Consider the following 24141-nt stretch of genomic DNA (forward strand, 5'->3'; position numbering starts at 1 on the left):
AGAGTTATTTACAGTGACTTCATATTTGGATGACTGTATATATTGTGTTCACAGAAGCAGACAAGATATTATGCCTTTAAGATTCATTATATGGATGTGAGGTAAGCTCAATGACACAGCAGAAACAACAGAAAGCATAGAGTTAAACTGTTGTTGCTGGGCAGGGGTCTAGACCAATCACAGCCAGCCTCACACACAGTCTGTGTGGGAAATTCCCTAGCAGGAGCCTCTAGTTATTATTTACCAGAGAGAGAAGCTGAACAGACATTCACTCCTCTAAGAGCTGTGTTTTATTGAAGCAGAGGCGCCAAAATGGGTATTTAAAACAGTTATATAATGTTCCTACTGTTAATATAGTGATTAGAACTGTATACTGAACCAGTTATATGTGTGTTTACTTACAGTTCCACCAATTGCAAACTACAAAGTTCACAATCCAAATTCAAATTCCATATTGCAATCCAAATTGCATACAACCATACCAGATCATACTCAACCAGTCTGCAAATACAAACCGGATTCCAAAAAAGTTGGGACACTAAACAAATTGTGAATAAAAACTGAATGCAATGATGTGGAGATGGCAAATGTCAATATTTTATTTGTAATAGAACGTAGATGACAGATCAAACGTTTAATCCGAGTAAATGTATCATTTTAAAGGAAAAATACGTTGATTCAAATTTTCACGGTGTCAACAAATCCCAAAAAAGTTGGGACAAGTAGCAATAAGAGGCTGGAAAAAGTAAATTTGAGCATAACGAAGAGCTGGAAGACCAATTAACACTAATTAGGTCAATTGGCAACATGATTGGGTATAAAAAGAGCTTCTCAGAGTGGCAGTGTCTCTCAGAAGCCAAGATGGGTAGAGGATCACTAATTCCCACAATGTTGCGCAGAAAGATAGTGGAGCAATATCAGAAAGGTGTTACCCAGCGAAAAATTGCAAAGACTTTGCATCTATCATCGTCAACTGTGCATAACATCATCCGAAGATTCAGAGAATCTGGAACAATCTCTGTGCATAAGGGTCAAGGCCGTAAAACCATACTGGATGCCCGTGATCTCCGGGCCCTTAAACGACACTGCACCACAAACAGGAATGCTACTGTAAAGGAAATCACAGAATGGGCTCAGGAATACTTCCAGAAACCATTGTCAGTGAACACAATCCACCGTGCCATCCGCCGTTGCCAGCTGAAACTCTACAGTGCAAAGAAGAAGCCATTTCTAAGCAAGATCCACAAGCTCAGGCGTTTTCACTGGGCCAGGGATCATTTAAAATGGAGTGTGGCAAAATGGAAGACTGTTCTGTGGTCAGACGAGTCACGATTCGAAGTTCTTTTTGGAAATCTGGGACGCCATGTCATCCAGACCAAAGAGGACAAGGACAACCCAAGTTGTTATCAACGCTCAGTTCAGAAGCCTGCATCTCTGATGGTATGGGGTTGCATGAGTGCGTGTGGCATGGGCAGCTTGCATGTCTGGAAAGGCACCATCAATGCAGAAAAATATATTCAGGTTCTAGAACAACATATGCTCCCATCCAGACGTCATCTCTTTCAGGGAAGACCCTGCATTTTTCAACAAGATAATGCCAGACCACATTCTGCATCAATCACAACATCATGGCTGCGTAGGAGAAGGATCCAGGTACTGAAATGGCCAGTCTGCAGTCCAGATCTTTCACCTATAGAGAACATTTGGCGCATCATAAAGAGGAAGGTGCAACAAAGAAGACCCAAGACGACTGAACAGTTAGAGGCCTGTATTAGACAAGAATGGGAGAGCATTCCTATTTCTAAACTTGAGAAACTGGTCTCCTCGGTCCCCAGACCTCTGTTGAGTGTTGTAAGAAGAAGGGGAGATGCCACACAGTGGTGAAAATGGCCTTGTCCCAGCTTTTTGGGGATTTGTTGACACCATGAAATTCTGATTCAACATATTTTTCCCTTAAAATGGTACATTTTCTCAGTTTCTTTTGTTTCGTGATTTATGTTCTATTCTGAATAAAATATTAGAAGTTGGCACCTCCACATCATTGCATTCAGTTTTTATTCACGATTTGTATAGTGTCCCAACTTTTTTGGAATCCGGTTTGTAGTTACTGCTAACTGCATATTGCAAATTGGGACCAAATTCAGCAAGTGAACTATTAGTTAGACCTCAGATATATCTCTCAGAGAGATCATAAAGTGCTTAAATAACTTAAAGTGAGATTACAGATACTGAAGAGAGAAATATATCACAGTTTTATGTTGAATGGCAAGATTGAACTGTTGAACCACCATTTTATGCATACCGCCATTTTGTGATATCTTTTCAACACGTGTTATGTACAGGGACTATCTGCTGCGGAGGCGTCAGTGTTATATACAGGGAGTGCAGAATTATTAGGCAAGTTGTATTTTTGAGGATTAATTTTATTATTGAACAACAACCATGTTCTCAATGAACCCAAAAAACTCATTAATATCAAAGCTGAATATTTTTGGAAGTAGTTTTTAGTTTTAGCTATTTTAGGGGGATATCTGTGTGTGCAGGTGACTATTACTGTACATAATTATTAGGCAACTTAACAAAAAACAAATATATACCCATTTCAATTATTTATTTTTACCAGTGAAACCAATATAACATCTCAACATTCACAAATATACATTTCTGACATTCAAAAACAAAACAAAAACAAATTAGTGACCAATATAGCCACCTTTCTTTGCAAGGACACTCAGAAGCCTGCCATCCATGGATTCTGTCAGTGTTTTGATGTGTTCACCATCAACATTGTGTGCAGCAGCAACCACAGCCTCCCAGACACTGTTCAGAGAGGTGTACTGTTTTCCCTCCTTGTAAATCTCACATTTGATGATGGACCACAGGTTCTCAATGGGGTTCAGATCAGGTGAACAAGGAGGCCATGTCATTAGATTTTCTTCTTTTATACCCTTTCTTGCCAGCCACGTTGTGGAGTACTTGGACGCGTGTGATGGAGCATTGTCCTGCATGAAAATCATGTTTTTCTTACCTTGCAGACTTCTTCCTGTACCACTGCTTGAAGAAGGTGTCTTCCAGAAACTGGCAGTAGGACTGGGAGTTGAGCTTGACTCCATCCTCAACCCAAAAAGGCCCCACAAGCTCATCTTTGATGATACCAGCCCAAACCAGTACTCCACCTCCACCTTGCTGGCGTCTGAGTCGGACTGGAGCTCTCTGCCCTTTACCAATCCAGCCATCTGGCCCATCAAGACTCACTCTCATTTCATCAGTCCATAAAACCTTAGAAAAATCAGTCTTGAGATATTTCTTGGCCCAGTCTTGACGTTTCAGCTTGTGTGTCTTGTTCAGTGGTGGTCGTCTTTCAGCCTTTCTTACCTTGGCCATGTCTCTGAGTATTGCCCACCTTGTGCTTTTGGGCACTCCAGTGATGTTGCAGCTCTGAAATATGGCCAAACTGGTGGCAAGTGGCATCTTGGCAGCTGCACGCTTGACTTTTCTCAGTTTATGGGCAGTTATTTTGCGCCTTGGTTTTTCCACACGCTTCTTGCGACCCTGTTGACTATTTTGAATGAAACGCTTGATTGTTCGATGATCACGCTTCAGAAGCTTTGCAATTTTAAGAGTGCTGCATCCCTCTGCAAGATATCTCACTATTTTTGACTTTTCTGAGCCTGTCAAGTCCTTCTTTTGACCCATTTTGCCAAAGGAAAGGAAGTTGCCTAATAATTATGCACACCTGTTATAGGGTGTTGATGTCATTAGACCACACCCCTTCTCATTACAGAGATGCACATCACCTAATATGCTTAAATGGTAGTAGGCTTTTGAGCCTATACAGCTTGGAGTAAGACAACATGCATAAAGAGGATGATGTGGTCAAAATACTCATTTGCCTAATAATTCTGCACGTAGTGTATAAAGAAAAGTTGAAGTTGATAAAGAAATTATTTCAAGCATTTGGTGTGCTCTTTAAACCTACTGTTTCCATAGAACAGCGCTAGAGGAATTACAGAGTAATAGACAGTCTGCTTAGACTAAAAGTCAGAGATATCAGAATTCTTCTAATGCCACAGCGCAAAAGCACTTCATAGTGCTGCGCCTGCCACACTTATTGTGGTCTTAACATTGGGGAACTGATCTGAGGTCTGATTGAGGATCTTATTAACATTGGGGGTCTGATTGGGGCTGTGAGCTGAGGTCTGATTAACATTGGGGGTCTGATTGCTGTTCTGATCTGAGGTCTGATAAAAAAAAAAAAAATCTCATTGTCATCCTCTAAAACCTAGGTGGGCTGTTGCATCTTATAGGGCGAAAAATATGGTAATTTTCCATGTCACTTTTTACATTATAACTAAAACAAAAAATCCTGCAGTTTTTGCACTGGCCACTATGTCTAATAATTGGCACCACTTGTTGGTTTATACAGATCACTTTACTGCAGTTAGCTCATTCTAATCCTGCCTATGATGATATCACCTCTGTGTATAGATAAGGCAGGATCCACCATTCACAATAGGTGATTGTCAGAGCTTATCTATTCTTTCCTTGTACAATGACCTCTGCACTGGTCACAGAACATGCCTAGAAAACTGTCCCATAAAAGTCAATAAGGTCCTCTCCTATCCATTGTGTCTATGGCCCATGTGGCTGCTATAAAGCAATTTTAACGCTTTCTAAATGCTGTTAAGAACAGCTCAGGCAAGATGGCAGCCCCCGTAATCATATTCAGGAAAGAAAAGGAAAAAAAGTGCAATCAGAAAATTAAAACAGATGAGAAAAAAGATGAACTACTATCTGGTTTTAACAGCAGATACATTTTTTGGTGACACATTTCCTTTAAGTGAGGCTGTTTGATGTTCTAAAAGTTTAAACAAAGGAGAAAGTTAAAGAGCAAGACAGAAAGTAGAATACATGGTGTGACTAAAAATTATATCCAGAAAATCACCCTTTTTTGTAAAAATAAAATTTCATTGAAGATTCACATATAAGCTTTTAATATGTGATTAAAAACAATTTTATGTAAGTCTTCCTTGAATAAATTTGTCACAGCTGTGAGATCTGTACCAGAAACAGAAACCAACGCCAGCTAGTAGCTGGTGAAAGTTTCAGTTGTAATTTACGTCAGTTTGCAGGCATAAATTATATTAAATGTATAGGGTTGCAGTTGCCCGCTAACTGGCATATTGGCCGGCTCACTTTGAGACAGATTTTTATGGCAGAATAGTTGTACAATTTTGTCACAAAATGATACATCTTAAACACTGCCCCCTGCGGCAAAGCACCACCACTTTCCTCTAAATATCCTCCCTTGTGGAACATGGGGGGAAAGTGTAGAAACTCTAAATGTGCCAAATTGTGCAAGGCGGCCTCATTATAAATTAGGTGCATCCCCCAGCAGTCTGTGCACCTAAATAGAAATCTGAGCAATATTTCTGGCTTGATTTTCACCAGAAAACTGACATAAATTAAGATAAATTTGTCTTGGCTGTTGGGCAAGCTCCTTTCCCAACTTGGCCATGCCCCTTTTGGAAAAGTGGCGGCGTGTAAAGAGGCACTTGAGGCATAGTCTCTTCCATTCAGGTCTTGACCGGCTGTATTCCTGAGTCTTCCTGTTCATCTTCATATAATGTATATGCAGCTGAACAGGAGAGATCGGAAACACACCCGGTCAGGACCCGAGTGGAACATTCTGCAGCCAGTGTGAGTGCAGCGAAGACGGTTGAATTGGCCTGACAGAGGGGTGTGTACTGACCAAAGTCTTTTCCCACAACAAGGAACAAGGCAGCCAGATATTTTTAAGAGCCCAAATAACCCCTTTAAGGCTACAATTGTGCCAGAAGTCACCATATGAGATTACAACATATTTGTTGTATTAGATGAAGACTGTGGAACAAAACGGCTCGAATAAGCGCTAGTTAAAAAATAATTGACGATATACTTGTAAAACAGAAGTGTCTGCCTATATTTATTACTGTTGGACATCTAGCAATGTTTTGTGTCTTCCTGTCACTGCTGAACATGTGAATCTTCATAAAAGTGAAATGAGAGCTGCTTTCTTCCACTTCAGTAACCAGCACTACTCTGTGCATCTCTCGAAAGGATCTATTTTTTGCAAATAGTAAAATTATGTGGTTACAGTGCATTAACAAACTTGGTGGCAAAGAAGCTCAAATAGTGGTATTAGCTATTAGCAGTACATTGTAATGACAATGAAACGTTAAATATTCCCATAAAGGACAACTATGTGATTTTAAGGCCTCTGGCTGAAGAAAACTGGTAACAGAGATACAGTAGGTGTCATTGAACTGTGAAGCAAATATAATACAATAATACTACCAAGCGGCACCAGTTTGATGAAGGCCAGAGTGTGGCCGAAACGTCACATGTATTATACAGCCGCACTATCCAATAAACACTATCCCATGATATGTGATGGACCATGTGATGAGCGCAGTGATGTTATCAAAGGTCCTTTACCCAGGTCCTGAAGAAAGAAGAGAAGCTGGGGCTGCGCGAACAAGTGGATTAAGGTGAATTAAATTATTTTTACATTTTTTTTAACCCCTCCAACTCTATTTTACTAAGCATTCTGTATTAAGAATGCTATTATTTTTCCCTTATAACCATGTTATAAGGTAAAATAATACGATCTACACAACCTTGAACCCAAACCTGAACTTCTGAGGATTTAGCTACGGGATCGAGTCACCACCAGTGCAGAGCTTGCTCAGAAATGGCAGTAGGCTGGTGTTAGTACATCTGCACTCACAGTGAGGTGAAGTCTGTTGGAGGATGGCCTGGTGTCAAGAAGAGCAGCAAAGAAGCCACTTCTCTCCAAGAAAAACATCAAGAACAAACTCACAGTTTGCAGGAAGTACAGGGATTGGAATGCAGAGGAATAAGGTAAAATTATTTTCTTTAATAAAGCCCCCTTCAGACTGTTTGGGATAAATAGAGAAATGAATGCTCGGATAAGAGAAGGTGAGTGCTACATGAGTACTGTGTGGTGCCAACAGAAAAGCATCTTGAGACCATTCATGTGTGGGGTTACTTCTCATTCAAGGGAGTGGGCTCACTCACAATTTTGCCTAAGAACGCTTCCATGAAAAAAAAAATGGTGTCAAAACATCCTCCAAGAGCAACTTCCCCCAATTACAGAATCAGTTTGGTGATGAACAAGACTTTTTCCAGAACGTTGGATCACCATACTAAGTGACTCAGTGAACAAAACATTTTGGATTCTAGGCCAGGAAACTCCCCAGATCTGTGATCAATCCTCAAAAAGCAGATGGACAAACAAAAACATAGTGTTACAGACAGTGGGTGTGGAAATAACCAGTTTGACTTTTGGCTAATTCTAAGGGCATTATCCTGGCAGGCCCCTGGTATTCACCTTTTAACCCTTATACAGGGATCTGGACTTGACTGCAGGGGATCCACCAAGCCACTACCTCTTTGAATAGTCTTAGTGTGGTTGGCAGCTGACCCATAAAGCAAGAAACATGCAGAGGTTTGTGCAAATTTGTGAAACTAATCCAAGGTTAGGCAGCGAATGGTCAATATGGTAAACAGGCAGTGGTCAGACAATGGTGGGTAAGAATAAATAAATAGACAAACGGTACAAACAATGCACACCTTCACATAGAACTAGCATTCTAGACAACCCAAAGCTCAGGCACCCTCCTGCTGGGGAAGGTATCTTAAATATCCTGAAACAGCCAGCCATAAACTGGCAAAGAATAAGGGCCTTATGTGCGCTGGCCCTTTAAGAGCCATAAAGCGTAAGCATCCTACGGGTGGGAAGCAAAGGCCAGGCAGAGAAGCGCAGGCTGCAGCCTACAGGATAAGAATGAGACTCCAGTGGCCAGGCCTGCTGTGGGTAAGGAAGAGGAGGGGCAGCAGCTCTGGCAGGGTGGGCAAGGTGAGTTTGGTGGCGTCCATGCCCACCTGGCAGGTTTGTACAGTGGCGGCATGGGCAACCATGCTAACACAGAGAAATTGTGATAGACTACAAGCACAGATTAGGCAAGAATGGGTGGCCATCAGTCAGGATTTGGTCCGGATGTTCAGCATGCCAGGGCAAATTTCAGAAGACACTGGAAAGGTCAACACTGGAAATATTGAGCCTTTGTATAAACTTCATGGATTTGTCAATAAAAGTTAAAAAAAAACTTATGAAATGCTTATAATTGTACTTCAGTATACCATAAAAACATCTGACAAAAAGATTCAAAAACACTGAAGCAGCAAAATTTGTGAAAGTCTAAAAACTTTTGGCCATGACTGTAATCTTAAAGGCAGTCTGCTAGCAGGTTTGAAAATGCTAAACTGCTGACAGCACTAGGTAGTGCTGTCGGCAGTATAAACGTACCTTGAGCTTTTCTCATCAAGAGTAGTGTAAATATGAAGTTTTATGTTGCTAAATTCTGCTCCTGCAAGTGCACAGAGCAGGGGCTTCACTGTGAACTGCTCTCTGCATTGAGATGCTTCACAGCTCCTCCCTTCTGCTCTGACTGACAGCTGTACTGGTCTCCTTGTTGGATGCTGGTTGAAATCATTGTCTTCTTCTGTTAAATATGGTTAGCTCCAAGAACATGTGCAGTCATCATTGCTTTGCATCACTCAGTGCAGAGGTAAGAGTCTATGAAGAAGCACAACACAAAAATAAATTTACAGTGAAGCTACACTTCCTGGGCACTTAAGTGTGCAGATTTTTACCAGAATAAAACATCATATTCTCGCTACTCATGATAATCAATTAAAAGTATGTTTATACCGTTCTCCTTTAGCCCCTTCCTTGTGCTGTCAGTAGTTTTGCATGGTCATAACTGCTGATATACTCAGTTTAAAGGGGTATTCCGAGAGGATAGGTCAATCTCAGGCTTGTTGCACACTTGCGTTTACCAATCCGGCAGGCTGTTCCGGCTGGGAACAGCCGGCTGGATGCTGCTGGAATGCCATTCAGCCCCATTAACTATAATAGGTTCCGGCGGTGATCTGGGCGCCATCTGGCAAATATGCTAAGAAATGGCCGGACACCAGAGGAACTGTACTTTTCCCTGTATAAGATGCAGTGAATCTTATAACGGGAATACTAGCGAACGCTTCCATAATGGAAGCGCTCACTTGTCTGCAGGAGGAGGGGGAGAGAAGTGCTGTGAGCGCTGTACAGTACTTACCCCTCCTCCTGCTCGCTCTGCTGTGTCCTGGCTGCCAGCAGCATCAGGACGTACAGAGCGAACTCTGACCTGATGCTGCAGAAGGTCAGGTGACTGCAGCGCGGGCCCTGAGAAGAGAAGAGCCTGGAGGTCTAACAGGGGGGTCTGGAGAGGTCTGACTGGGGGTCTGGAGGTCTAATTGGGTCTGATTAGGGGTCTAGAGGTCTAATGGGGGTCTAGAGCAGTGTTTCCCAACCAGTGTGCCTCCAGCTGTTGTGAAACTACAACTCCCAGCATGCCTGCACAGCCAAAGGCTGTCTAGGCATGATGGGAGTTGTAGTTTTGCAACAGCTGGAGGCACGCTGGTTGGGAAACACTGGTCTAGAGGTCTGATTGAGGGTCTGGAGGTCTAATTGGGGTCTGGAGGTCTAATGGGGTCAGAAATGGGGGTCTGGAGGACTAGTGAGAGTCTGGAGGTCTAATGGGGTCTATTGGTCTAATATTGGGGTCTGGAGGTCTAATGGGGTCTTATCTGAGGTCTGATATTGGGTTGGGGTCTTAAATGGAGGTCAAATGGGGGTCTGATCTGAGGTCTAAAACTGGGGTCTTATATGGGGTCTGACATAGAGGTCTAAAGGGGGTTTGGTCTTAGATGGGGGGATCTCATTTAGGGTTTTATATGGCGGTCTGATCTGAAAGGAAGGGGGGATTTTTTTTGTACTAGTGCACAATATAAAAGGGTGTTTTTGTACTGACGCACTGTGTGGTACCAGTGTTTTCAGGGGGGACTGTTTCTGCAGGAAAGTATTGGGGAGCACAGTGGGCACAGTAATGGGGGTGGAAGGATGGGGGTGTTGAGAAGGTGAGGAGGAGGATGAAAAAGTAGGAAAGTAAGATGTCTATTTGTTAAACTCTGCAGAGACGAGGCGCAGCTGAAAGAAGTCACCATGGCGGTCTGGTCTGACAGGAGCAGAGGAAAGAGAAAATCTACATCAGAGAAGAGAAGTCACTGGATGTAAGAGGCACATATGTGGTGCTGTATTACCCTGTATGTTCTGTAGCGCTGTATGTAATGTTAACCAAGTATGTCTTTAAATGGGTTGTATGAGCGCTGCCTTCTCTGCTCTGTTTACCTGCTCATCACTGCAAATGCTATGGGGAGCAGGTGAACAGAACAGAGAAAGCAGTTCTCATATGAGTGCTGCCCTCTCTTCCAATAGCTGATCGTCGGGGGGGCGGAAGACTCTGGCTGATCTGATATCGATGAGGTCATCAGTGGTAAAAAGAGGACAACCCCTTTAACAGTAGGACTGGAGAGAAGGGTGGCCATTTCAATATTTGCCTTGGGCAGCGGAAAAGCTAGGTGCACCAGCTCTGAGTGAAGGGGAGGGGGGCCCAAGCTAAACTCTTGCACCAGGGCCCATGAGCCTTTAGCCATGCCCCTGCCTTAAATAATACTGCCTCATCATCAAAGTGGTACACCTGTTTATCTATTGGTACCGTAGCACAGCATACAACTTCCTCAACATGGTTCATGTCCCATTATGGAATATGCGGCAGACTTTAAAGAGGTTGTCCCTCGGAAAATATTCTACATTTTTTAATGAGCACAGGACCTGAATACTTTTATAATTGCATGTAATTAAAAATAGACACTGAGTTATCCACTGCAAATCTATCTGTACAGCGCCACCGGCTGTTTGCTCTATTTTAATTTCTCTGTCCTGCTCACCGAGATGGAAGTGCATTATCAGTTCCATCCTTCAATTGCCGGCAGCTGCAAAAGAAAGGACATGCTCCCTGAGAAAGTGCACACCCCTAAGCTGTCAGCTTGAAATAAATCCATTTATCTTCACTTTTGGAAGAAAAATATGGAGCAACCAGAAGAGAGATGAGTGAAGCGATTCATCTCATCAGCAGGACTTCTTCACCTGTGAGTGGCTGACCCCACTGGTGAAGAGGTGCCCATCTGCCACTAGATTGACAGGTCCAGACATTTAGCACGGTCCTAACAATTTCCTGCCTGCACCGCTGCTCTGATTAACAGAGAAACTTTGCTTTGGAGCTGCGACTGCGCAGGCATCAGTGGCACCTGAGCAGCCGCAGCGCTAAAGCCAAGGCTGGACCTGTCAATCTAGTGGCAGATAGGTGCTTCTTCACCAGTGGGGTCAGCCACTTGTAGATGAAGTCCTTTTGATTCGTTAGAACCGATTCACTCATCTCTTAACCAGATGTCACTTTTCAGATCCCACAATAAGCACAACTTTATTGGCTGCTATAAGCAACACTTTTCCATTTCCTTTGCAGCAGTTTTGAGAATTCTCCCCCAATATAATTCAATGTATTTGTGCCAGAAAACTGGTGCAAGCACATTGATAAATACTAGCACATTTTTCTGCTGTAATAAGAGATCGTTATATCACTATGTATATTTTACCAGATAACATTGCCTTTGTTATGAAATATTCTAGATGATGTAATAGTTATTGTCATGTGCTTTTTTAGGGTTTGTTCACACACACAAGTATTTTCCCCATAGGTAAATCTGCACTGAAATCCACTTGTCTTACATGCGGATTTCATTGTAGATCCTGGTGTTCGTTTTTACACTGGAAGTGAATGGATTCATTATTGAATTAAATATTAATACATTCTGTGACATTTTACTGTACTTTGAATTTCAGTGCGAGAATATTCCACAACTGAAATTCTGGACAAAATACGCCATGTGTGAACTCACTCTGAAAAATGCCAATTTGTACAAATGGGGACATGTTCTTTCCTATAGTCAAAGAAAACAGAAGAAACCAGTAAGATGTCCATGATGTCAGTGTCTGAAGTACTTAGAACATCTTTGCAGCGTCAGGAAACGCACTGTTCGTTTTTCCTGCCTTGAAGTTTTGCCATCACAAGGCAGCCAACAAGCACATTTCAGGGTACACATTAACAGGTACCACATTTAGTGCCACACAAACTCACCACATAAAGACAACTGCAGTACCAATTGTGAAAACCACATCAGTAAAGCTAAACCATAATATAACATCTGGTCACCACTGCAAGTGAACATGCCCCTTAGTGCAATAATATGGCTCTTGGGTGGTAAAAGTCTAGTTTTGTTCCATAAATACACAACAGAAAAAAGCATTGCATATATAGTATTTAACTACTGTGAGTAGCACACCACTTAATTCAGGACATACAGAATCAGTCACTTTATACCTACATAATTCTACATAATGGTGTCAGAAACATGCACAGGCTGCTTTTAATGACTGGGAATAATTATACTTCAACTTTGTGAAATTAAAGTTTCATCACTAAGGGAACTTATGTAGGTTCAGATATAGCTGCAATACTCCAGCACAGGCACCAGGTGGCATAAGTGGACATTGCCAGTACAACAGCTGTTCTTAAGTGCAAGTGAAACATAAATTGACATATTGCATAATTAGTTAAACCTGGAAAGATTTAAAATGCAACTGTCTTTTCACTTTATTTTTTAATACTGTGCAGGGACAGGAATGTTAAGACTTTTCTGATCTACTTTATTTTATTCACCCACTAGAAGACGGGGGGAGGGATAAAGGGTCTTCTTTGCAACGTTCTCTGTTTTTAATATGTCAGTCTGCAGAAGACAACCATGCAGCTTCCCCCCTGCTTCTTTTCTAACTACCCCCAGCCTCATAACATTTGTCCTGACTATTCCTGCAGCCCCAATCCTCTCCATATCTTCCCAGTATGTTTAGGGAGTGGATCAAGGGTGCAGCAGTCAGGGTTGGCGCCAAGTCAGATATGCAGGGATGGTTAGGGAAAATGTAAGGAGGTAGGGGGTGGTGTGATTAGAAAAGAAGCAGGCCGAGAAGTCTGCCTCCATATGCTCCAGTCATCTTCAGCATTCACTAAAATGCAGAGTGAGTGTGTGTGTGTGTGTGTGTGTGTGTGTGTTTATTTATATTACACTCACACTGACTAGAACTGCCCAAGTAGCCTTCTAAGCATAGAACAAGCAGAGGTTTCAATCAGCAAGTTATAGTGAATGCTTTCCCAGAATCTGCACAGCTCCTCCTGCTCTATAACATGACGGTGGTAAACTGAAGAACGTGTTCAGTGACAGGTCCTGTTTAAAGGGGTTGTCCAGGTTCAGAGCTGAACCTGGACAGCCCTCCATTTTCCCCCTGGCAGCCCCCCTGACATGAGCATCGGAGCAGTTCATGCTCCGATGCTCTCCTTTGCCCTGCGCTAAATCGCGCAGGGCAAAGGCATTTTCTGAGTTCCGGTGACGTACCAGGGCTCTCTATGGGGCTGACAGGAACCCCGGTGACGTCACCGGCACTGATGGGCGGGATTTGGCTCTGCCCTAGCCAGTAAAACGGCTAGGGCAGAGCTAAAGCCCGCCCCTCAGAGCCGGTGACGTCACCGAACACACTGCTGGGCGGAAGTTACCGCCCAGCAGTGTTTTATTGTAAACACAAGAGCCCGTGCCCTGCGCGATCTAGCGCAGGGCACTGGAGCGCATCGGAGCATGAGATGCTCCGATGCCAGGCTCAGGAGGGCTGCCGGGGTGAAAATAAGGGTATGTCCGGGTTCAGCTCTGAACCCGGACACCCCCTTTAAGGGCTTGTTCACAGAACCGTTGCCCCTCCATGCCAGTGCTATGCTCCGCAATGCACGGGCACCGGCCGTGGGGCTGCCGCATACGGATCACAACCCCATTCATGTGAATGGGGTTCCCATTCCATCTGTTCTGCAAAAAGATAGAGCAAGTCCTCTCTTTTTGAGGTGCAGAGGCATGGAACGGAACCCACGCAAGCACTCTGTAGTGCTTCCGTTCTGTACCTCCGGATTTGCAGACCCATTCACTTGTCGTGTGAACAAGCCCCAAGTGAAATGACCTTTCGCTTATAAAATAGTATAAATACTTATGTCCCCCTCCATTTGTATGGAAGCAAGTTTGAACAGGAAGCCAGACAGGTAATTTTTCTTTGAATTTTTTTATTTAAAAAAAAACAAAAACGAAAAAGCATGTCAATGAAAATCTTTTTCCTCATTTGAACAAAAAACAGCAAAGTGCCATTTGTCGTCATATGTACACTGTACAAAAATTTACAAATCTGTATAATTACATATAAATATTTCATATAAAAGGTTATTTTCAGGCAAGACCTCTAGCCCTGCAGTTTTATAGTGTAACATTACAAACACTCTGCTTATATAAAATATTTCATGAAAAAAAAAAAAAAAAAGTCTTAATGCAATCCATATATTGAACAGGATATTCTCGAATACTCAAGGGTTTATCCTGTCAAAGGAGAAATAACGTCACGATATGGCAGTTTCATACAAACATTGTCTTGTAGTAGGCAGTTACAATCAAGTTAAACAATGGAATGTCAAAAATACATACATTCACTGCACTGCGAATTCTTCTGGAAGACTTTACCCAGCCCGCATACATTACAGTGATTAACAAGTGCCCCATGAAAGGTCAATACTTCAGGGAAGAGAAGTGCATACTGTAGTGACAGGACCTGGGCTAAACAGGCGCTGCATGAAGAATACAGACAATGTCAAATACATAGAGCTATTCTGCATCAAACGATGCAATGTGGTCAAATTGTTTTATCCACGTTTAACATTCAATGCCCTGTGAAATGCTGTTTGCTGCTTTTAAAGCAAGCAAAGGGTTAACAAATCTAAGAATTCAGCTTTATCTACAGATATCTCTAAATAACCCCCATCCATGAGGTTTTCCAGTTAATGCGCAAGTTCAAGTTACTAGGTCCAGCCTTAGTCTTCACCAAGTCAAGTTAATCCTTGCAAGTTCCACTAGAGATGCAGAAGGACATCCAAACGCCCACGCAGTACCAGCTGTAGTGTGACCCAAATCAGTCCATGTGTTTAATGTGCCACACTGATTTGCTATAGTCCAGGATTTACATATGCCTCTTCATGTGCAGGGCCAAGTGGTCTGAGCGAGAAAAGGCACGGTCACACAGGTGACACTGGAAGGGCCGATGACCAGTGTGTTTGCGGAAGTGGCGTGTAAGCTCATCGGATCTGGCAAACTTCCATCCACATCCTTCCCAGTTGCAGTGATAAGGTTTTTCACCTGGAGAGAAGAGGAGGCAGAAAGATTAGTAACGATTCCTAGATCATCTACCATGCAGCTAATGAGTTAAGTAAAGATCATGAACATCTGGCCTGACCAGGCAAAGATTTCTATGGGATCCCCAAGCATGCCACAGTGCCCTGGCAGACTTAACATTGCAACTGTCAGAACAATTCATATGTAATTTCCAACTATTGTAGTAAAAGGACATAGAAGAACATTAGCGACAATGGCAATTTATACCTACCAGTATGGGTTCTTAGATGGGCCTTGAGATGAGAGCTCTTTGTATACGTCTTTCCACAGCCAGCATATGAGCAGGTATGCGTAGCCGTTCTCTTTCTGGGCCATGATCTGCGCCCCCTCTTTGGTTTGGCATCCAGGATTTCCAAGGGAGAACATGGTGGAGTTATGACCCCCCTGGCAGCAGACAGCTGCATAGTTAAATTGTCCTCAAACATGCCAAATTGTGGAGATCCTTGATACTGGTTGGAAGATGAATGATGGAATGCGTTTGGGTAACCATGGCTGTATGGCATTGCTGGGTGGCACATCAATTGTGTTTGACAGTCATTTATCATCAAATCATCTGGGCTCAGAGGTGGAGTGTCAATGCCTCCCATCTGTGGAGAGTTTGCCAGTCTTGGTTGGTCATATGCCATCATGCAAGCAGCACTGCCTTCTTGCTTGATTTTTGAACAGGACTGAGGCACCAAGCCAATTATAGGTCCATAAGAGTCCACTGTTGGTTCTGTTTTGATGTTGTCTGGAAAATCAAAGCTTTGACTCACAAAAAACCTCCCCTGAATGTTGTTTGCATGACAGTAACTGTCCAGGTCAGATCTCATAAGTTCAGTCATGAGGCTAGATGAACTATAAGGAGGTGGGCTGTGCTCGGAGCTGTAGCCCCCTGGAGAAGGGGTTGTTTGGTAGTAAGTGCAGGATTCAGTAGGAGACAGGGAATAATCTCCACAGGTCTGGATATTCTTGTCAGCGCCCATTGACAAGACGAACTCTAGAACATTGTTCAGATCTTCATCCTCTTTCTTGGAGCAGAAGGCGTCCGTGCTGTTCATCACTTCAAGGACATTACAGCTGTTGTGCGAAGACTTGGATTCATAAGCACCCTTCCATTTCTGAGGAAGAGAAACAAATCTGGGTCAGCCTACATAGTACACAAGTGAAGGCGCTGATCATACAGCTGGAATATTTTAGGGTACGGCCACACAGTCAGGCTTCCTGATGCAGTTTTACAAGCAAAAAAATAAATAAATCAGGAGTGGATCATAAATAGAAAGTATAAAAGGACAGAGTAAATAAAAAAAAAAAAAAAAAAGAAGTTCTGCTTCCTGGTTTTGGCTTCCAGGAAACCTGAATGTGTGGCCATCAAATGCATGAACCTCACACACCTGCTGCTAAATGCCAACGAACAGTTCACCCTCAGGCAGGCAGCAAAGCGTTAAAACAGGCTGCCCCTAAACCTGGATGAACACTCAGACTTGGACCCATCTGCAAGCAATAAACCCAATGAATGCAGATCTATGGAGCCCCGCACACCTGCCCACACCTGGGTCTCCTCCATACTTACTTCTTGGAAGCACTTCTCTCTTTGGTTCGCAAAGGTGGAAAAAGAAGGGAGGATGGTCTCCGTCAGAGCCATCTTTGTGCTCCTTAAATCCAGGACAGATTGCCACAGCGATAGAGAAAGGTAAAAAAAAACTAAAGAAAAAAAATAAAGTTCAACTAAATGACAGTGTTAAACCCCTCAGAGGAGAGGTCCGTCCGTGCAGTACGAAAACTAAACTTTCCTTGCAGTGAGAGGGGGCCTAGATTATAAATAAAGGCACGGGGGGCAAGCACCAAACCAATTGCAAGGAGAGGAGGAAACACGTTCAGGATAAGGAGGCTGAGCACTCGCTGGAGCCTAAATTTAGCAGCACTATATAAACCCTTCAGTTCAGCGCGGTCTGCGACCAGAGGAACAGCTCAGGGAGTCCTTTAAACAGTTAGCCACGCCCTCCTGTCGGCCGTCGCTAAGCAACCGAAGGAAACACGGGCTAACACATAGATGCGTGACGTGGTGTTGACGTAGCAGGGAGCCCCGGGCTGAAAAGCCCGCCTTTTTTTTCTTCTTCCTACGTGTTTGAAGTTGTGTGTAAATTCGAAAGGGCTTGTCATGTGTGACAGAGCAGGCAGCTGATTTATGAGCGACCTACCTACCTGCACATTATGGCACTGTTAAGAAATAATAATAAAAAGCTGGTTAGATAACTCATTGATGCTTTTTGTCACGTTTTGCAACCGCAGCAAAAACGCAACTATTACAAAATGGCATGATTTTGAAAAATCACAGCGAAAAGTAACACACCAGAAAATAATGATGCATGTAAATTAAAGGAATTGTCTGGGATTTGTTAAAAAATGAGCAAAGAGTAAAAAATGGTGTAAAATAACCATGTCACCTACATTGTTTGTAGCATATCTCCGGCCTCACTGGTCATCATGCCAGCATCACTGCTGAGACCAGCGATTGGCCTCAGCATCCATGTGAATGATGTATGTGATTTCAGTACATTAGACAGGTTGGTGGCTGAATAAAAAAGCGCAGCACACAGCAGAGTCTGGACATAACATGACATGTGAATAAACCCCTAGGGCTCATGCACACAAACGTATTTTCTTTCCGTACCCATTCCGTTTGAATTTTTTTTTTTGCAAGCCACATGTGTAGCCATTTATTTCACTGTGTCTACAAAAAGAAAACGTTACTCCGCGTGCATTCCGTTTCCACATGTCCGTTCCTCAAAAAATAGAACATGTCCTATTATTGTCCGCATTACGGACAAGGATAGTACTGTTCTATTAGGGGACAGCTGTTCTGTTCTGCAAGATACAGAATGCACACGGATGTCATCTGTATTTTTTGCGGACCGTGTGCAAGAGTCCACATGCTGCAGATTTAAAAGCCACACCACAGGTCAGTTTCTGCTACGGATTTTTTTTCTGCCACGTGGGACTGTGAATTGCTAAAAACTCATTCCCTTTGCTGATGCTATACAGGGGGACCATTCACACTCTGCTGATTTTGTTGCAGAATTTTCTACGACCTAAAAATCAGTTCCATGCACCTGAATGGGACTTGCAGAAATCCACGGGCTTGCTGCCACATTCAAATGAATGGAACCGGTTTTCAGTTGTGGAAATTTCTGCACAAAATCTGCAGCGTGTGAAGGCACCCCAAAGCTGCAGATTTGCTGCGCCAAAATCTGCGACAGTAAAACCGCAGCTAATCAGTCTGGTGTGAACGGTATATTACCACGTGTCATAGATGCTGTGGATTTACATGAGGCAAATCCACAGCATTGTACAGGACTTGGATGAGATTTTTAACAAATGCTGCAGTGTCCACACCAGAATATGCACGTAACCTGATATCCGGTGTGGATTTTAAAGGGTATGTTCAGACAGAGTTTTTTTGGGTGACAAAAAAGAAACCCGATGGGCAATATGCTTCAGGATTCTGCATGTTTTATACAAACCGGATTCCAAAAAAATTGGGACACTATACAAATCGTGAATAAAAACTGAATGCAATGATGTGGAGGTGCCAACTTCTAATATTTTATTCAGAATAGAACATAAATCACGGAACAAAAGTTTAAACTGAGAAAATGTACCATTTTAAGGGAAAAATATGTGGAATCAGAATTTCATGGTGTCAACAAATCCCCCAAAACTTGGGACAAGGCCATTTTCACCACTGTGTGGCATCTCCCCTTCTTCTTACAACACTCAACAGACGTCTGGGGACCGAGGAGACCAGTTTCTCAAGTTTAGAAATAGGAATGCTCTCCCATTCTGGTCTAATACAGGCCTCTAACTGTTCAATCGTCTTAGGCCTTCTTTGTTGCACCTTCCTCTTTATGATGCGCCAAATGTTCTCTATAGGTGAAAGATCTGGACTGCAGACTGGCCATTTCAGTACCCGGATCCTTCTCCTACGCAGCCATGATGTTGTGATTGATGCAGAATGTGGTCTGGCATTATCTTGTTGAAAAATGCAGGGTCTTCCCTGAAAGAGATGACGTCTGGATGGGAGCATATATTTTTCTGCATTGATGGTGCCTTTCCAGACATGCAAGCTGCCCATGCCACACGCACTCATGCAACCCCATACCATCAGAGATGCAGGCTTCTGAACTGAGCGTTGATAACAACTTGGGTTGTCCTTGTCCTCTTTGGTCCGGATGACATGGCGTCCCAGATTTCCAAAAAGAACTTCGAATCGTGACTCGTCTGACCACAGAACAGTCTTCCATTTTGCCACACTCCATTTTAAATGATCCCTGGCCCAGTGAAAACGCCTGAGCTTGTGGATCTTGCTTAGAAATGGCTTCTTCTTTGCACTGTAGAGTTTCAGCTGGCAATGGCGGATGGCACGGTGGATTGTGTTCACTGACAATGGTTTCTGGAAGTATTCCTGAGCCCATTCTGTGATTTCCTTTACAGTAGCATTCCTGTTTGTGGTGCAGTGTCGTTTAAGGGCCCGGAGATCACGGGCATCCAGTATGGTTTTACGGCCTTGACCCTTGCGCACAGAGATTGTTCCAGATTCTCTGAATCTTCGGATGATGTTATGCTCAGTTGATGATGATAGATGCAAAGTCTTTGCAATTTTTCGCTGGGTAACACCTTTCTGATATTGCTCCACTATCTTTCTGCGCAACATTGTGGGAATTGGTGATCCTCTACCCATCTTGGCTTCTGAGAGACACTGCCACTCTGAGAAGCTCTTTTTATACCCAATCATGTTGCCAATTGACCTAATTAGTGGTAATTGGTCTTCCAGCTCTTCGTTATGCTCAAATTTACTTTTTCCAGCCTCTTATTGCTACTTGTCCCAACTTTTTTGGGATTTGTTGACACCGTAAAAATTTGAATCAACTTATTTTTCCTTTAAAATGATACATTTACTCGGATTAAACGTTTGATCTGTCATCTACGTTCTATTACAAATAAAATATTGACATTTGCCATCTCCACATCATTGCATTCAGTTTTTATTCACAATTTGTTTAGTGTCCCAACTTTTTGGGAATCCGGTTTGTATATCTATATCTATATTTATATATTCTGGCCATTTTAAATGGAATCCACATGAAGAATGTACTAGTCAATTTTTTTTCCTGCGTTGTGGTTTTTAAAATCACAAGTGGGAAAAAAAGCGCACTATGAATTCACATGCGGATTCCCATTGAAATCAATAGGAAAGATCTGCATGCGTTTTTGGAGCAGAATCTGTGCCAAAATCCATGCCCAAAAAAACTGTGAACATACCCTAAGGCCCCTTGCAGACTAACGTGTGCGCATTATGTACAGATGCGTTGCGAAAGTATTCAGTGAAAAATGCAAGATTTCGCAAACAAAGTCATTCAGTTTTGTAGGCGATCGCGTTCAGTTGTTCAGTTTTTATCGCACGGGTGCAATGCGGTTTAATGCGTTTAGCATGCGTGTGATGAAATACTGAATGTATGCAAACAACATCTCTTAGCAACCATCCGTGAAAAACGCATTGCATCCGCACTTGCTCGCGGATGCAATGCAAATTTCACGCAGCTCCATTCACTTCTATGGGGCCAGCGTTGCGTGAAAATCGCAGAATATAGAACATGCTGCGATTTTCACGCAACACACAAGTGATGCGTGAAAACCAACGCACATGTACACAGCCCCATTGAAATGAATGGGTCCAGATGCCAGGCGGGCGCAATGCGTTCACAAAAAAACACATGAAAAACTGCTACACAACTGCATGTATTAGAGCCAGCAGATTTCATCCTCTCCATTGCAAAAAGAGAAATCCGCAGTAAAAATTGACAAGCTGCAGATTTCAAATCCATGATGCCATACCTTTTGTGCTGTGTTTTTTTTAACGCAGCCTGTGGATGGGAATTGATAAATTCTCATACATTTTGCTGAGGCCTCATGCACACGACAGTCGTTTTTCTCGGCCTCCGTTCCTTTTTTCTTGCGGATAGGATTTGGACCCATTCATTTCAATGACTCAACAAAAAATGCTGATAGTTCATCCGTTTGTGTTCCACGTCCGTTGTCCGTGTTTCCCTTCAGCAAAAAAAATAGTGCATGTCCTACTTTTTTCACATTTGCGGACAAGGATAGGCATTTATTACAAGGGATCTGAGGAAAAAAATGGATCCTCCCAAAAAAACTGATGCTGCATCCGTTTTTGTTTTTTTGCGGACTCACAATTTGCGGACGCAAAAAACAACTGTCGTGTGCATGAGGCCTGATACTGTACTATGTAGCTGATCAGTCAGGTGTGACCCAGCCTAAGGCTGCCTTCACACACAGCAGACTTTGGCCTCATGCACACGGCCGTGCCGTTTTTTGTGGTCCGCAAGCCGCGGATCCGCAAAAAACGGAAGCCGCCCGTGTCGCCTTCTGCAATTTGCGGAACGGAACGGGCGCCGGCAATATAAATGAATAGGACATATTATATTTTTATAGCGGGGCCGCGGAACACGGAGTGCTGTCTGCATCTTTTGCGGCCCCATTGAAGTGAATGGGTCCGCATCCGAGCTGCCAAAACGGCGGCTCGGATGCGGACCCAAACAACGGTCGTGTGCATGAGGCCTTTATTGCATAAAATTTCTGCAACTGAAAATCTGTTACATTCATTTGAATGGGGCTTTCCGAAATCCACGTGCTTCCCGCCAAAACAACCCTATTCACATGTATGGAACTGATTTTCAGTCGCAGAAATTCCAAAATCTGCTGAATTCACAGCATGTCAATTTACGTTGTAGATATCGGCTTCAGATTTCACCCTTTGAATCCAATTTGGTACGGCTATTGCAGCTGAGAAATACTCGCCACGTGGAAATATACCTTTAGCCTTCCTTCACACACACTAATTTATGGCATTTTGTTCCATTGGGTTTTTACCAGTGTTCTTTGTGTCACTTTTTAATACATTTTTTGCATGCTTTTTTTTCTGGCAGTGTGCGTGGTTTAATTAGGTTGATCCTGCAAAACATATGCTCTTTAGGCCTTTTTCCCACGGGCGCGTGCGCCCAGTGGTCGTACTGCGGCCCGCAAAATGCGGGCCGCAATGCGCGAGCACAGTCCGTGGGGCAGCCGCATCGGATTGCGGACCCATTCACTTGAATAGGTCCGTGATCCGGCCATTCCGCAAAAAGATAGGACATGTTCTATCTTTTTGGGGAACAGAAGTACGGGACGAAACCCCACGGAAGCACTTCGTAGTGCTTCCGTAGGGTTCCGTTCCGTGGTTCCGTACCGCACCATTCTGCATCTCCGGATTTGCGGACCTATTGAAGTGAATGGGTCTTAATCCGTGATGCGGAATGCCCACGGAACGGCGCCCGTGTATTGCGGATCCGCAAATGCGGTCCGCTATACGGAAACGGGGCGCACACGCCCGTGGGAAAGAGGCCTTAAAGGGATTGTCCTATCTTGGCCTTACTTAGCCGAGGTGAGAATAACCCACAGTTAGCTTCAGCCCAGGGTGGCCGGAGTTCTGGAAAAAGCCAACCAGTTGGTGCTCTCTTTTTCCGCAACTCCCATAGCAGTGAATGGGAGGAACACAAACAGAGGTGCATAGCAGGCTATACTGTTTCCTGAATTCCTGGCTTAGGCTACTTTCACACTAGCGTTTTGGCTTTCCATTTGTGAGATCCGTTCAGGGCTCTCACAAGCGGTCCAAAACGGATCAGTTTTGCCCTAATGCAAAAACGTTAATGTGAAAGTAGCCTTAGGGCAGATGATCCGGCAATCCAGACGCAAACTGATGGCATTTGTCAGACGGATCCGGATCCGGAACACGTAATGCCGGATCCGGCACTAATACACTTCAATGTAAATTAATGCCGGATCCGGCATTCCAGCAAGTGTCCAGTATTTTTGGCCGGAAAGAAAACTGCAGCATGCTGCGGTATTTTCTCCGTCCAAAAAAAGTAAGAGGGACTGAACTGATGCATCCTGATCGGATTGCTCTCTATTCAGAATGCATTAGGATAAAACTGATCCGTTTTTTTCCTTGTATTGAGCTCCTGTGACGTAACTCAACAACGGAAAACAAAAACGCTAGTGTCAAAGTACCCTTGCACAAACAATGAAGCACCAGCCTCTAAGCAGTTCCTGTAACTCTGACCATCTTGGGCCGATGCTTACTGTGGGTTATTCCCATCTCAGCCATGAAAGGCCAAGATGGGACAACCCCTTTAAATATGATGTGTCACCACATGGACGTCAAATCACGTTTATTTCAAACTCAAGGAGCCAGGGAGGCACAAAGGTGCGATAATGCAGCATAATTGGTAAAGTGAGTATATTTTTCACATTTTACACATATTTTAAGGTGTACCTAAACCTTTCCATTTACTTTTGTGCCTATTGTGCTTTAAGATCCGTACTCCTATACAGAACTGTGTATGGGAGTAATGCGTGGTGTACAGGTTGGAGCATCAATGCTTCTGTCTGTGCCGGCGCTATTACCAGAGCGGAGCGAGCGGGAGTATGGCAGGAGCTCACATAACAGTCTTTTAATCTTACAGACTTGTGTGTTCTTTTTACCTCATTGTGCCAATACTGTATGTGAGTGAGCAATAGAAGTCATACTCACAAGTTGCTGGTACAAAACCTTTTGTATCTTTTATTTCTTTACTTCATTCCAATATAAAATGGTACATCATGAGAGACGCTGAGACAGACATTGTTTACATCTCCTCCCCTCCACGCAACGTTTCGGGGGAGCACGCCCCCTTACTCATTGCGTGCAGGTAGAGGGGGAGGTGGGGTATTTATAGCACCAACAGCTGATACATACAG

General features: G+C 43.4%; 1 protein-coding gene across 1 annotated transcript; it reads right to left on the reverse strand.

The window, feature by feature from the left end:
- Positions 1-14346: 14346 nt before the first annotated feature.
- Positions 14347-17220, reverse strand: KLF2 (Kruppel like factor 2). Its single transcript, XM_044285471.1, has 3 exons — positions 16859-17220; positions 15518-16406; positions 14347-15270 (listed from the first exon to the last, which is right to left on the reverse strand). Exons 1-3 carry the CDS (start codon positions 16928-16930, stop codon positions 15095-15097), a joined length of 1137 nt encoding a protein of 378 aa, XP_044141406.1. The 5' UTR covers positions 16931-17220; the 3' UTR covers positions 14347-15094.
- Positions 17221-24141: the final 6921 nt, after the last annotated feature.

This window comes from Bufo gargarizans, chromosome 1 (assembly GCF_014858855.1).
Source record: "Bufo gargarizans isolate SCDJY-AF-19 chromosome 1, ASM1485885v1, whole genome shotgun sequence".
Taxonomy (NCBI): domain Eukaryota; kingdom Metazoa; phylum Chordata; class Amphibia; order Anura; family Bufonidae; genus Bufo; species Bufo gargarizans.

What these genes read in the sequence shown, in the direction of transcription:
- KLF2 (XM_044285471.1), bottom strand. Translation starts at nt 16,930, where the DNA reads ATGGCTCTGACGGAGACCATCCTCCCTTCTTTTTCCACCTTTGCGAAC. An exon ending in GAGAGAAGTGCTTCCAAGAA is followed by an intron (nt 16,407 to 16,858) that starts GTAAGTATGGAG and finishes TCTCTTCCTCAG; the next exon opens with AAATGGAAGGGTGCTTATGA. An exon ending in CCATCTAAGAACCCATACTG is followed by an intron (nt 15,271 to 15,517) that starts GTAGGTATAAAT and finishes TCTTCTCTCCAG; the next exon opens with GTGAAAAACCTTATCACTGC.